At 39.4% G+C, this 13,124-nt stretch overlaps 1 protein-coding gene across 2 annotated transcripts in view; it reads right to left on the bottom strand.

Moving 5' to 3' along the window:
• The window catches only part of LOC140629753 (ankyrin repeat domain-containing protein 26-like), a 207,442-nt gene that overhangs the window by 41,501 nt on the left and 152,817 nt on the right, over positions 1–13,124 (bottom strand). For both annotated transcript variants that reach the window (XM_072819336.1, XM_072819335.1), the window contains 3 exons: positions 7,120–8,070; positions 1,692–1,762; positions 1,052–1,145 (listed from right to left, as the gene is read on the bottom strand). In XM_072819336.1, the coding sequence (XP_072675437.1) occupies positions 1,052–1,145; positions 1,692–1,762; positions 7,120–8,070 (1,116 nt within the window). The remainder of the gene's footprint in view (positions 1–1,051; positions 1,146–1,691; positions 1,763–7,119; positions 8,071–13,124) is intronic.

The raw sequence follows: 13,124 nt of genomic DNA, 5'->3' as shown, positions 1-13,124 counted from the left end.
ATAGTTTTCACTACCTATCAATAAACTGGAGTCCTGGATTGCACATTAATCTTTTCTGAGATTGGACTGTTAAATCTCTGAAAGTATGATTAACTCAAGGTAATAGAAAAACATTCGTTTCTGAACTTGCAATGAATGCTAGGAGCACTAGGTTACTCTCTAAGGCCCTGACTGAGCAGTCATTTCTACTTTTTCACTGGCATCTCTTTTCCTTTACAAAATCCAACAAGGAGAAAACTACATCCCTTTGAGAAAAATGTTTGCATAATTACCTAGTAGTCATTCTGCTTTTTTCTAAGATTCTATTTATTTATTTATGAGACACACACAAACACACACACACACACACACACACACACACAGAGGCAGAGACACATGCAGAGGAGGAGCAGGCTCCATGCAGGGAGCCCCATGTGGGACTCAATCCGGGGACTACAGGATCATGCCCTGGGCCCAGGGCAGGCACCAAACCACTGAGCCACCCAGGGATCCCCCTCGTAGTCATTCTTAATGAAGGCAACACACTACCAATTTGTAATTACAAATCACCACAAATTATTAGTAAAGTAATTCATTCTCAAAATCTCAGTGAAGGGTTGAGATTACAAGAGAAAGTCAGCATTCAAGATCAAATTATTACTCAAAGTTTGGGGAATTTTAAACATATTGAAAAATATTAGCAGGGACTCAGACATTAGTATACCAATATTCATAGCAGCATTACCAACAATAGCTAAGAGGTAGAAAAACCCAAATGATCACTGACAGATAAACAAAATGTGATATATATATATATATAAAATACTGTTTTGCTTAGGCTATCACAATCCTTTTTATTAAAATCTTACTACAAAAATGATTAATTTATGCATTCAGTCAACTTTATCTATAAAGAGAAATTATACCAAGAGTAGTTAAATAGCAACCATATGAATATAATAAATATTTTTATGAGTGAGAATTTTCATATTATCCAAAATGTTCTTATACACTACTACTAGAGATATAAAAATTCCTTCTCCTTAGGACAGAAATTAAGAGACTGACTTACCGAACTTGAACTTAACAGGTCTTTCTGAAGCTGTTCAATTTGGCCTGCTTGCTCCTTGACTGTAACTTTTAACTCGGCATTTTCAACTTCAAGCCTAAAATGCATATTTTAAAATATTTATTCTCAGACACAAATTTTAAACATACCACATAATTTCTAAACAAACATCTAAAGGTCTTACATAAATTCTTAGAAATTTAAAAAGTAGATTTGGCAATTGTGCCATTTTTCTGGTTGTGTTTTGGGGTTAATGTACAAAATTTAAAGATCGTAAGCAAAAAAGAAAAAAAAAAGGATCGTAAGCAAAAATTATGCATTTCAAAATCCCACAAAGCTGATATTTTTACCCAGCTAAACAACGATGTATTTATCATAATGGATATATTTCTCATACTATACTACTTATCTGCTTTATAAATACTCAAGTTATTTTCTGTGCTGCTTTCACTTGTCCTGTTGCGGGACGCCTGGGTGGCTCAGTGGTTGAGAGCCTCCCTTTGGATCAGGGCACGATTCTGGAGTCCCAGAATTGAGTTCTGCATCAGGCTTCCTGTAGGGAGGCTGCTTCTCCCTCTACCTATGTCTCTGTCTCTCTCTGTGTCTCTCATGAATAAATAAAATCTTAAAATAAATTGCATACTTTTTTATGTCATCTCTGAACTTCTGAATGCACCTTACAACCTTTGTTTGTAACTCCTTTGCTTCTTGTCGCTAAAAAAGAAAAGAAATACTTTTAACTACTGACAATCTAGTATAAAACCACCATCATCTGTTTTTGTAAATACAATGTCACTGGACACAGCCACATTTTCCTCTACATACTGATTTAAGGCTTCCCCAGAATTATACTGCTACAATAGAGACCTATGACTTGCAAAGCCCAAAATATTTACAATCCCCTGACAGAAAAGCTTTCTGAGCACTCTTCTAGTATTAAAAAACAACATTCTAACGTTTTTAAATTATATTTTATCAGGTACACATACAAATTTACGTATTGTTCAAAGGCAGAAAGACAGGAAATTACCTTATGGTAAACTTTTCTAGTTTTCTATTCCAAGCACCACATCAATTATAATTTTAAATATTCACATTTACAAATCACCATGGGCATTCCAGTGATTATACAAGTTAACATGCTGCTTTCAGGGACACTCAGATATTTCAAGTAACAGCTTCTGAGGCAGGATCTCTGTAGGAACCAGAATGCCTGGATTTGAATTCCCAGCTCCCCTGGGCATTTGCTGTTTGACCTTGAAAAATTACTTCAAATTCTGTGTCTCAGTTTCTTCATGTGTAAAATGAAGTTAATAATAGTATCTACCTCACTGTGATAGTCGGAAGTTTAAATTAGGGAATATACATAAACTACTTAGAAGAGTATGTGGCACATACCAAATTCTAAGTGTCTGCAATTAGCATTATTATTGTTGTTGTGTTTTACGTTCTAATGATATTTGATATTTTAGGCAGACGGCAGGCCAATGAAAGTGGTCTCTTACACAAGTTATATTGAAATCATTCTTCATACCACTGAAAGCGGTAGCAAATGGGGAGCATAAGGCCCAGGATATAGCCTCAGGACTTCAAAACACTTTCACTACAGGTGCCTCAGTGGCTCAGTCAGTTAGGCATCTGCTGTGGGCTCAGATCATGATTTTGGGGTCCTGGGATTGAGACCCCAACATCAGGGTTCCTGCTCAGCAGGGAGTCTGCTTCTTCCTTTCTCTCTGCCCCTCCCCCTGCTTGTGCACTCATGTTCTCTCTCTCTCTCTCTCCCTCTCCCTCTCTCTCTCTCAAGTAAAATATTAAAAAAAGGGACGCCTGGGTGTCTCAGCGGTTATGTATCACTTGAACTGGGACTTGGCTCAGGCTTGATCCTGGAGTCCTGGGATCAAGTCCCACATCAGGCTTCCTGCATGGAGCCTGCTTCTCTCTCTGCCCGTGTCTCTGCCTCTCTTTCTGTCTCTTATGAGTAAATAAACAAAAGTTAATTTTTTTTAAATCTTCAAGAAAAAACTTTCAAAAATTCCACTAGCCAATGGTACTTTCCTCCACTTATAATAATTTTAATTTACCTCCTCTCTATACTACTCAGTGAACAATGCTCATGGACTACAGTGCAAACAGTAACTCCTACACTGAGTGATACATAACTTACATGACCATCAGAGGCAAGGTAAAGCCACTGACGTGGAAATAATGGACTCTTGCTAAACCAATGTTCCCAAATCATTTTATGTTCATATTGTTCATCTTAGCAACTGTTTATGTTAGAGGGCTTTAGCAAGTACTCTGATGAGTAGAGATTAAGGCTCCGTGGTGTGGCATATCAGAAAAGCTGCCCTCAGGGGCACCCGCTGGCTCAGTTAAAAGAACATCCAACGGTTAACCTTCAGTTCCTGTTCAAGCCCCACAATAGATGTAATGATTATATAAAATAAATAAACTTAAAAAAAAAACCTGTCCTCAGAGCTTTATAGTTGGTAAAGTGCTGGAACTCTGTAAATCTCAGTTCTGGTTGCATAATGAAGGCAGGCATATTTAGACTGTTTTGCCATAATCAGAAAAAAACAGCATCTGATTGAATACTTTGTCCGATCGGATTAAATGCTTTCAGTTTTACACTTAACTGCTTAAAATACATTTAGAATACAGCTTTGTTATGTCAATGTGTTTCAATCAGAAATTACTGCTATGGTATAAAGTACTTAATTTTATCCTAAAAACTGTTAAGATATTCTCAAATTTAGGCAAGGACAGGTACCATACACATAAAATATTTTCCCTCTTAGATACATTTGTACATAAGAAGACAGAATTATCGCTCATGAAAAAAAATAAAAACAATGTAAAATAAAGGACTAAACTGGTCTGCACAGACTAGATAATACATGTAAAATAAAGGACTAAACTGGTCTGCACAGACTAGATAATACGGGTGAAGAAAGTAAGTTCAGGGGGAGTTACAATAATCAGAGAAAGCCTCATGGAGAATGAGAGACAATGAGCCAGGACTCAATAGTGTAGGATTAGGCAAGAGGAAGGGAAACTAAAAAGACAGAAAGGGTAGAATGAGTAAATAAAAAAGGGTGAGAGATGGTAAAATCACCCCAATTAACTTAAAGGATAAAATCTGATGGCAGAGAAATACAGATGTCCACACAACTAAACCAATGTTCACAGCAGCATTATTAATGGCCACAAAGTGGAAATAACCCAAAGGTGCATTAAATGATGAATGAACAAGGGCGTTAGCCCACAATGGAGGACTGTCTGACCAGAAAAAGAAATGAAGCACTGACAGATGCTAGAACACAGGCGAACCCTGAAAACAGGAAGTGAAAGAAGCGAGTCGCAAAGGACCACACATGGTGTGACTCCCTTTATAGGAAACATTCACAATAGGCAACTCTATGGAGACAAGAAGTAGACTTCTGGTTGCCCGAGGTCAAGGGCAACAGCTAAGGGTTTTTTTTCAGGGTGACGAAAATGTTCTGATGGCAGTGATAGTTGCAAAACCCTATAAATATACTCAGCGACAACAACACATGTTAAATGGGTCAACTGTATGGTAGGTGTATTTATAGCTCAATAAAGCTTTTAAAAAGAGTCAATGGCAGGACCTAGATAATTTTCTTAATTCTCTCTTTTGGCTTTATATACATCATCTGAATATTTCCATGCATTTTAATATATAAATATTAAAAATATAAATATTTTATAATATTTATAAATAAATATATTAAAAATAAATATATAAAAGGAAAAGAAAATGAAGGAAATGCCTCAGTTCCACTAGTCGTAACCTTTCTTTACAAGTTTTCCTGAAATCAGTACAGAGTCTATATCCATCAATAAAAGTGAAGATGAGAAGTAAGACGATTTTCTGAAACATTCCGTTAAACCTTATCTTCTGATTTTATCTAGCTCGCCTCATCATGGTAATAGAGATCTCAGTAGAAAACATTGTTTTTAGGGCACCTGGGTGGCTCAGTTGGTTTAGGCGTCCAACTCATGATTTCAGCTCAGGTCATGATCTCATTGGTGGTGGGTTTAAGCTGGCATGGGGCTCTGTACTCAGCAGGGAATCTCCTGGAGATTCTTTCTCTCTCCCTGTGCCCCTCCCCCTACTCATGAGTGTGCATGGACATGCATTCTTTCTCTCTCTCTCAAATAAATAAATAAATAAATCGTTAAAAAAAATCGTATAGCAGGAGAAAAAAGTCCCTCAATTTCTGTGAATGGGTAAATGCTATAAGGAAAAACATAGAACACAGAGAGAGCAGAATGAAAAGTCAGAATTTAATAAATAAGTGCATGGTGAAGACACTAAAATTATGCTAAATTGAAATGAAAATACAAAAGAAAGTGGTCCATGGAAATTAGCATCCTAAAACATTTATATTATTTAACCAGCTACAGAGGAACTGTTGACATGTTATATGTAATACATATGTGACTTTCGATTTGATCCAATGTTTTTAAATCCTGTACCTCATCTTCTAAATTAATACGATAATGTGATAACTCCGGTGAAGCCTGTGACATACATTGCTTTTTTAGGGCATCAGCCAGTTCTTGTTGAAGTTCTCTCATAACTACCTAATAAGACCTTCTGTTACTGATTTTAGAAATCATCCTATTATTATGTTAATAATATAATTCTAACGTATGTACTTTATCACCACATACATCAACTCACCTTTTATTCCTAGAATGTACACACTGCTAAGTGAATTCAGTTAAAGACACAAAAAGTGTTATCCCTCCTGCCTAGTCAGTATTATGTTACACAGATAATTATTTCAGCCCCACTCTCCATTCCTTGTTGATGAATTTGCAAAGCTTCCCAGCCTGCTGAAGTCTCAAAAAGAAATGGGTATTGTATAGGTGAGACTAGCAGTGGTAAATTCTACATTAATCAAATATTTTCTCTCTTTTTTATTAGAGGCTAAAATTAACTTCTAAGTTCTTCACATACTCAATCCTCTGCTCAAATCCTTCCAATAGGTTACTATCTCAGAACAAATGTGAAGTCATACTAATGGCCCTCAAGCCCCCTACATAACCTGGCTTCTGCCTCCCTCCTGGCCTCAGCTCCTAGAGATCCCTCCCCTGTTCATGCTCACTCCACTCCTGCTATACAAGAATCCTGCCATCCCTCCCTCAGTAGCCTGAAAATGGAGATCCAGTGCCAAATTAATAAATCACAAAGATACAATTCTATTGGAAAATTTTAAGCCCAAATGGTAGTTACCAATGGAGTTTTGAAATGAGCAAATTATTTGAAAAATGCTTAAATTATAAACCGTGGTGGGAAGATGAAATCAAATACAGCTTTGCTAAGTCACCAGTTATCCCAAATTATGATTTAGTGAAAAGTAGATGCCTTCAAAGAGTGAAAAGGTCACAAGAATAAATGATTTGAGACTAAACATTTAAATTTACATAAATAAAAATAAAAGTATGCTAACTGAAAATGCTTAAAAAGCTATCAAAAAAAAGTACTGAGATACAGCACCTACACTTCAGTTCATGTGACAAATCTGGAGTTAGTTGTCAAGGTAATCCACTTATTTGAACCTCAAGGTCAAAACACTCAGGTATGAGCATTTCCACTTATCTGTTCATCATGGTATTAAAACGTGGTGACAAGAATTAAAACTATTTTAGTAGTACTAACAATAAATTATTAATATCAGACTCCTTTCTTTAACAATGTATAACTTAACCTCTTGAAGTTTCTCATAGATGACGTGCATTTTTATTCAAATTAAAGCACCTTTCAGGTCTAATTTTTATTTGCTGGATACAAGTTATGAAGATTCAAAACTGACCCATAATCATTCAGGTCGTGATCTCGGGGTCATGAAGTGGAGCTCTGCACTGGGCATAGAGCCCACTTTGGATTCTCTCTCCCTCTCCATCTGCCCCACTCCCATTTAGGTGCAGGTGCACTATTTCTCTCCAAAAAAAAAAAAATAGTACTAATAAGCCATAACCAAACATTACTTTGAACTTTCTAATAGGAAGCTTGAAAAATATTTGTCTTTCTGAATACTTACTTCTCTTTCTTCTTTCTCATCTTCATATCTAAATGCTCTTTCCATTATCTGTTTACATTTATTGATTAACTCCTTATTTCTTTCTCGCAGTTGAAGAGCTCGTTTTTCACCTGCAACTCGAACCATTCTTACAATAACCTGAACCTGGTCTTTGAGATAAATTATAGTCTTTTCTTTACATTCCACTCTGCTGTAGGCATCATCTAGTTGCTCTCGGAGCAACATATTTTCACTTTGTAGTTGAGATAATTTCTCTTCTAAGGATTCATGCTTTCCCATGTATTCATTCACTTTACCTTGTTCGTTTTGAGATTTCTGCTCAATTTCCTTCTTCTGACCCTGTGTTTGTTTTGGGTTTCTTTGTAAATGTTCTAAAGCCAACGTCTTTTCTCTGAGAGCATCTCTTGTATACTGCAGCTCAATTTCTAGGGCATTAAGTTTACTTTCGACTTCAGAAAGTTGCTGAGAAAGCACCTCATTGTTATCTTTTAGGTTAGACATCTCAAAGTTCATTTTGTCCTGTAAATGACACCACTCATCTTTTGCTCTCTGGAAAGCAAGTTCTAGGTCTCTTTTTGATGCCTGACTTTGATCACGATCCTGTATAGCTGTAGCGACTCTAGCTCGGTATGATTGAAGTTTTGCTTCCAGTCTTTCTCTGTTTAGCTTTTCATCCTGCAATTTAGAGTTCAGCATGGTATTCTCAGTTGTCACAACATTCAGCTGCCCACTAGATTGGAATACTGTATTTGTTAATGTTACCTCATTCAGTTTTATGGCGTTTTGAAGACTGTCATTCTTTTCTTTTTCAGTTTCAGTGTCTTCACAATACCTCTTTTCCTGCTTCTGATTCCTTATTGTGTCTATTTCCAGTCTTAGCATGGCAAGTTCATCTTGCAACATGCGGTTTTCATGTAACAGACCTTTTTCTTTTTCATGAGGAGGAGAAACCTAAGTAAAACAAGAGTCTTTTAGCTGGAACTCAATAAAATGACATTATCATGATTTTCTCTGAAATCAAAGAATATCCTATGTTTATACAAGGAATGGGTTGCAGTTAAGTGGATATCCAACTGGAAAAACACAAAGTTGGATCCAAGCTCAAACTTTTATACAAGCATAAATTCCCCAAAGTTCAAAAGTTTAATTGAAAGCAATGAATGCATGAAAGGAAAAAGAAATCATGACAAAATCCTAAGAATCTCAGAATTGGAAAGGTCTTTCTCTGGTTTACAACAAACTCAGAAGGCTTGAAAGAAAAAAACTAATACATCTGACTACACTAAAATTGAGTTTATAGTCTCATGTCTAACACAGTCCACAGGAAAACCCTTAGCTCTGCATATATTTGGACAGATTCAATTTCCTAACCTCACTTTGTCCTGAGAATATTCCATACGTATTCGACTTTTCTAACATTTCTATACTCAGTTATAAGAATTTTATCTACTGATAACTAATAAATCTAGGCATTGTACTACAAACATGTCTGCACACATTAATTATCTCTTTTAGTTATCACAATTCCAGAATGGAGAGGTTAAAAATACTAAGTGAGCTGCAGGACATTCCCCAGGTCTTTGTACCCACTACCACTATTCTGGCACCAAACTGCAGCTACTTCTCTAGTGTGAATCTTAAATACAAAAGAAGCCTTGTATTTCAGGAGTGGCTGGGTGGCTCAGTCAGTTAAGCCTCTGCCTTCGGCTGAGGTCATGGTCCCCGGATCCTGAGAGCAAGTCCCGTGTCAGGCTCCCTGCTCCACAGAAAGCCTGCTTTTCTCTCTCCCTCTGCCTCCACTCCCCCTGCTTGTGCTCTGTCAAATGAATCCATAAAGTCTTTTAAAAAGAAAATAAAAAGCCTTATATTTCAAAATACCAATACTAACTAAGGTAAAATTTATGTAGCTCCTAGAAAAATCATGAGATTATTTGTGGCTGCAACTAATTTTATTTCCTCTTCAGATGTTTAAAATGGCAATAAATGCAGAAGAGGGGAAAATACACTGAGCTATTTTACTAGGAACAAAAGACTTATCAATAAATTATCAGTAAGTATATATTACAGCATATGATTATTTCAAAAGCTCCTTGTAGGGATCCCTGGGTGGCGCAGCGGTTTGGCGCCTGCCTTTGGCCCAGGGCGCGATCCTCGAGACCCGGGATCGAAGCCCACATCGGGCTCCTGGTGCATGGAGCCTGCTTCTCCCTCTGCCTATGTCTCTGCCTCTCTCTCTCTGTGACTATCATAAATAAATTAAAAAATTTTAAAAAAAAGCTCCTTGTAATGAAATCAGATACTACTTGGAGCAAATTGTTACTCATCTCAAAAGTAGGAGACTAACATCTGAAGTAAGGTCTTAAAACGGGCTACACTTTTCCTCCTGTTCATCAGTGGAAGTGTGAAACTAACCCCTCTATGAATATAGAGGTGGTGAAGGAATTGCCAAAAACTAAAACATATGTTGTTAGTAGCAAGAGTTTTGTGCTTATGGAAAGCTCATAAATTCCATACTATTTTCCAAAATAATAAAAACTTCTACTTCAGATAAGGGCATTATGAATGTCACTATTTGACACCTGCAGACAAATGCATTTAAATTAATGAATGGACTACAAACTTCACTCCTCCCTATATAGACCCGTATGTGTATGTATGTACGTATGTATATATGTATATACATACACACACACTCACCCACAAATATATATGTATTCTTTTAAAATCCTCTGTACTTACCATAATGTACAGGGTTGGTTTTTTAGAAATATACACATGCATGGAGAAAAATAATAATTCCAAAAAATAAAATATACATACGTACAAATACATACACACGTACTTCAAAATAACTAAAGAAAATACCTCAGAATTCATTTTAGTATGAGACATTTCTGACTCATTTCGTTTGCAAAGGTGATTGTTTAGAATCCCATCTTGGGTGGGGCGGGGGCAAGGTGAGGGAGGAGTAGGGATCCTCAAGCACCTGGCCCCACCAACTTACCTTGATAACTTTCAAATCATCCTGAACACCTACGAATTCGACCTGAGATTGATTGATGATTGATTTTTATTTACTTTTTTACTGGAGCTCGATTTGCCAACATATAGTATAACACCCAGTGCTCATCCCGTCAAGTGCCCCCCCCTCCCCTGGCAAGTGCCCGACCTGAGATTTTTTTTTTAAAGATTTATTTATTTATTTATGATAGAGAGAGAAAGAGAGAGAGAGAGGCAGAGACACAGGAGGAGGGAGAAGCAGGCTCCATGCTGGGAGCCCCACGTGGGACTCGATCCCGGGACTCAGCCCTGGTCAGCCCTGGGTCAAAGGCAGGCGCCAAACCGCTGAGCCACCCAGGGATCCCCCCGAACTGAGATTTAAAGAGAGAACAGTCAGAACGCTACAGAGAGAAGGGTTTTCGCTCCTAACAAGGTAGGGAGGCGGAAAAAAATAAAAAAGAATCAAGTGGGGAGGGGCACCGGAGGAGCCGGGCTGAGGCCTGCAGCGGGGAAAGCCTCCCAGGCGGGTAAGCGCAGCCCTGGAGAAGCAGACAAGTGGGAGCTTTAAAATCCGCCCCGGATTCCTCCGGGATGGAAAGGCGCTCAGCTGGAAACTCCGCCAGGACGTGGGGGGTGGGGACCTCCAGTCTCCGGGGTCACTGACAGAGGAAGTGCGCAGGGTCGAGCGCCCCCCACACCGGCCCAGCTCCGTAAAGGGCTGGAGCGCGCTGCGCGGGGCCTCGGGGAGAAGCCGGTGTGTCGGGAGGGGCTCCGGGAGCCAGACTCCAGCAGCGCAGGCCCCGGACCCCAGGGGACACAGCCGGGATCCTGCTCTCCCCGGGACAGGCCGAGGCGGGGAGGGCCCAGGACAGCGAGGACACTCCTGCCCCTCCTGCCCCGGGAGCATCCAGGCCCCTGTGGACTGGGAGATGGGGGGAGTCACTGCAGGGGGCGCCCTCCAGGGCCAGGGAGACCTGGCCCCTGCCGGTGTGGTTGTCCCTCCTGGTGTCACCCGGTGCCTGGGAGAGGCGTGGCCGCCAGGGGACACGGGCCTCACGGGAGGTCAGGTCGGCTCCCCGTGACCCTGCACCCAGCAGGGGGCGGGGCAGCTCCCCAAGGTACACACACCTGAGAATCGGCACAGCCCGCCCCTCCCCCAGAAGACCAGCTGGAAGGACAGGGGAAGAGCAAGTTCCCCACCCAGCAGCGCTGGAAAGCTCCAGGGGAAGTCGAGGGATCTACAGTATATAGAACTAGAGGGTACCCCTCTTCCCCGCCCCCCCACCCATGTTCCAGTACAACTCATTTTTATATCAGACTGTAAGTTTCCAATTTTCTTTCTCTTTTCCCACCTTAACTACAATATTTTGCCACCTCTTCATTTTCAGGTTTCTTCCTTTTTGACTCATATTTTTACAATTACACGTCTTAGATAGATTTTCCACTTCTAGATTCCCTTCAACATACTCAACTTAATTTTGGGAGCTAGACGAGATATGTTTTGTGTGTGTGTGCTTTTTTTGTTTTCTCTACCTCATTTTGTTCTACAATGGCACAATACCTTCTAAAACAGGACGAGCATGCACCCAGAACCAAGTGGTATACCGTGCTGGTTCATTCTGTGAGACTATATTCTCTCTTCGTTCCCATTCTGCCCCCCTTTTTATCTCATTTATGTTTTGGGGAACAATGTCGGGTCTCTCTACAAGTATTTCTGGTTTATAGAAATTTGGGACTCAGTATCTTCTAACATACAGAACTTAATACACCCAGGACCAAGAGGATCACCCCCTAGGACCCCTCAGGTAGACTACATTCTCCCTCCACTACAACTTCATCACCACCACCATGTCCCAGTCCCCCCCAACATTTTATTTTTCTACTTCTTTTTTTCTTTTTCCCCTCTTTACCTTTGCTTTTTTTTCTCTTTTTTTCTTCCTTGGCATTCTTGGCCTTTTATTTTCTACTACTTTGTTTTAAAATTTGTTTTTCACTTTAGTGGTCATTTTGTGTTATTTTGTTCTTCTCTTCGTTTTCAATTTCATGTCATGGAACAGTCAGAATCATCGAAGGATAAGAAACCTTGGGTGGCTCAGTGGTTTAGTGCCTGCCTTCAGCTCAAGGCATGATCCTGGAGTCCCAGGATCAAGTGCCACATCAGGCTCCCTGCATGGAGCCTGCTTCTCCCTCTGCTTGTGTCTCTGCCCCTCTCTCGGTGTCTCTCATGAATACATAAATGAAATGTTTAAAAACAATCATCTAAGGTGAAATTGACTTAGATTGTGGTTGATATTCTTGACTCAGCCCGTTCATACAGCCACTCTGCAGTGAGCAAAATGACTAGAAGGAAGCTCTCACCACAAAAGAATCAGAAACAGTACTCTCTTCCACAGACTTATAGAATTTGAATTACAATTTGATGTCAGAAAGCCAATTCAAAAGCACAATTATAAAGCTAGTGGTGGCTCTGTAAAAAAGCAGAGAGTATTAAAGAAACTTCATGACTGCAGAATTTTGATCTACTTAGTCCAAAATTAAAAATTAATTAAATGAGATGCAATCCAAACTGAAGGTCCTAACAATGAGGGTTAATGAGTTAGAGGAAAGAGTGAGTGCCACAGAAGACAAGTTGATGGCAAAGAGGAAAGCTTAAGAGAAAACAGAAAAACAATTAAAAGACCATGAGGAAAGGTTAAGGGAAATAATCGAGAGCCTCAGAAGGAAAAAATATACGCATAATTGGGGTTCCACAGGAGGGCCAGAGGGCCAGAAAGGATATTTGAACAAATCATACCTGTGAACTTCCCTAATTTTGGGGAGGGAAAAAGGCATTCAGGTCCAGGAGATAGAGAGGTCCCCCACCAAGGGGAAGGGAAAAAAAGCAGAACTCGACATTTAATGGTGAAACAAGCAAATTCCAAAGAAAAAGAAAGTCCTTAAAACAGCAAGAAACAAGAGATTTCTAACTTATATGGGGAGAAATATTAGATTAACAGCAGACCTCT

The sequence above is a fragment of the Canis lupus genome, unplaced genomic scaffold (genome assembly GCF_048164855.1).
Source record: "Canis lupus baileyi unplaced genomic scaffold, mCanLup2.hap1 Scaffold_116, whole genome shotgun sequence".
NCBI classification, from domain to species: domain Eukaryota; kingdom Metazoa; phylum Chordata; class Mammalia; order Carnivora; family Canidae; genus Canis; species Canis lupus.
Note: the sequence above shows the minus strand (reverse complement) of the source record. Positions and strands in the feature narration are given on the sequence as shown.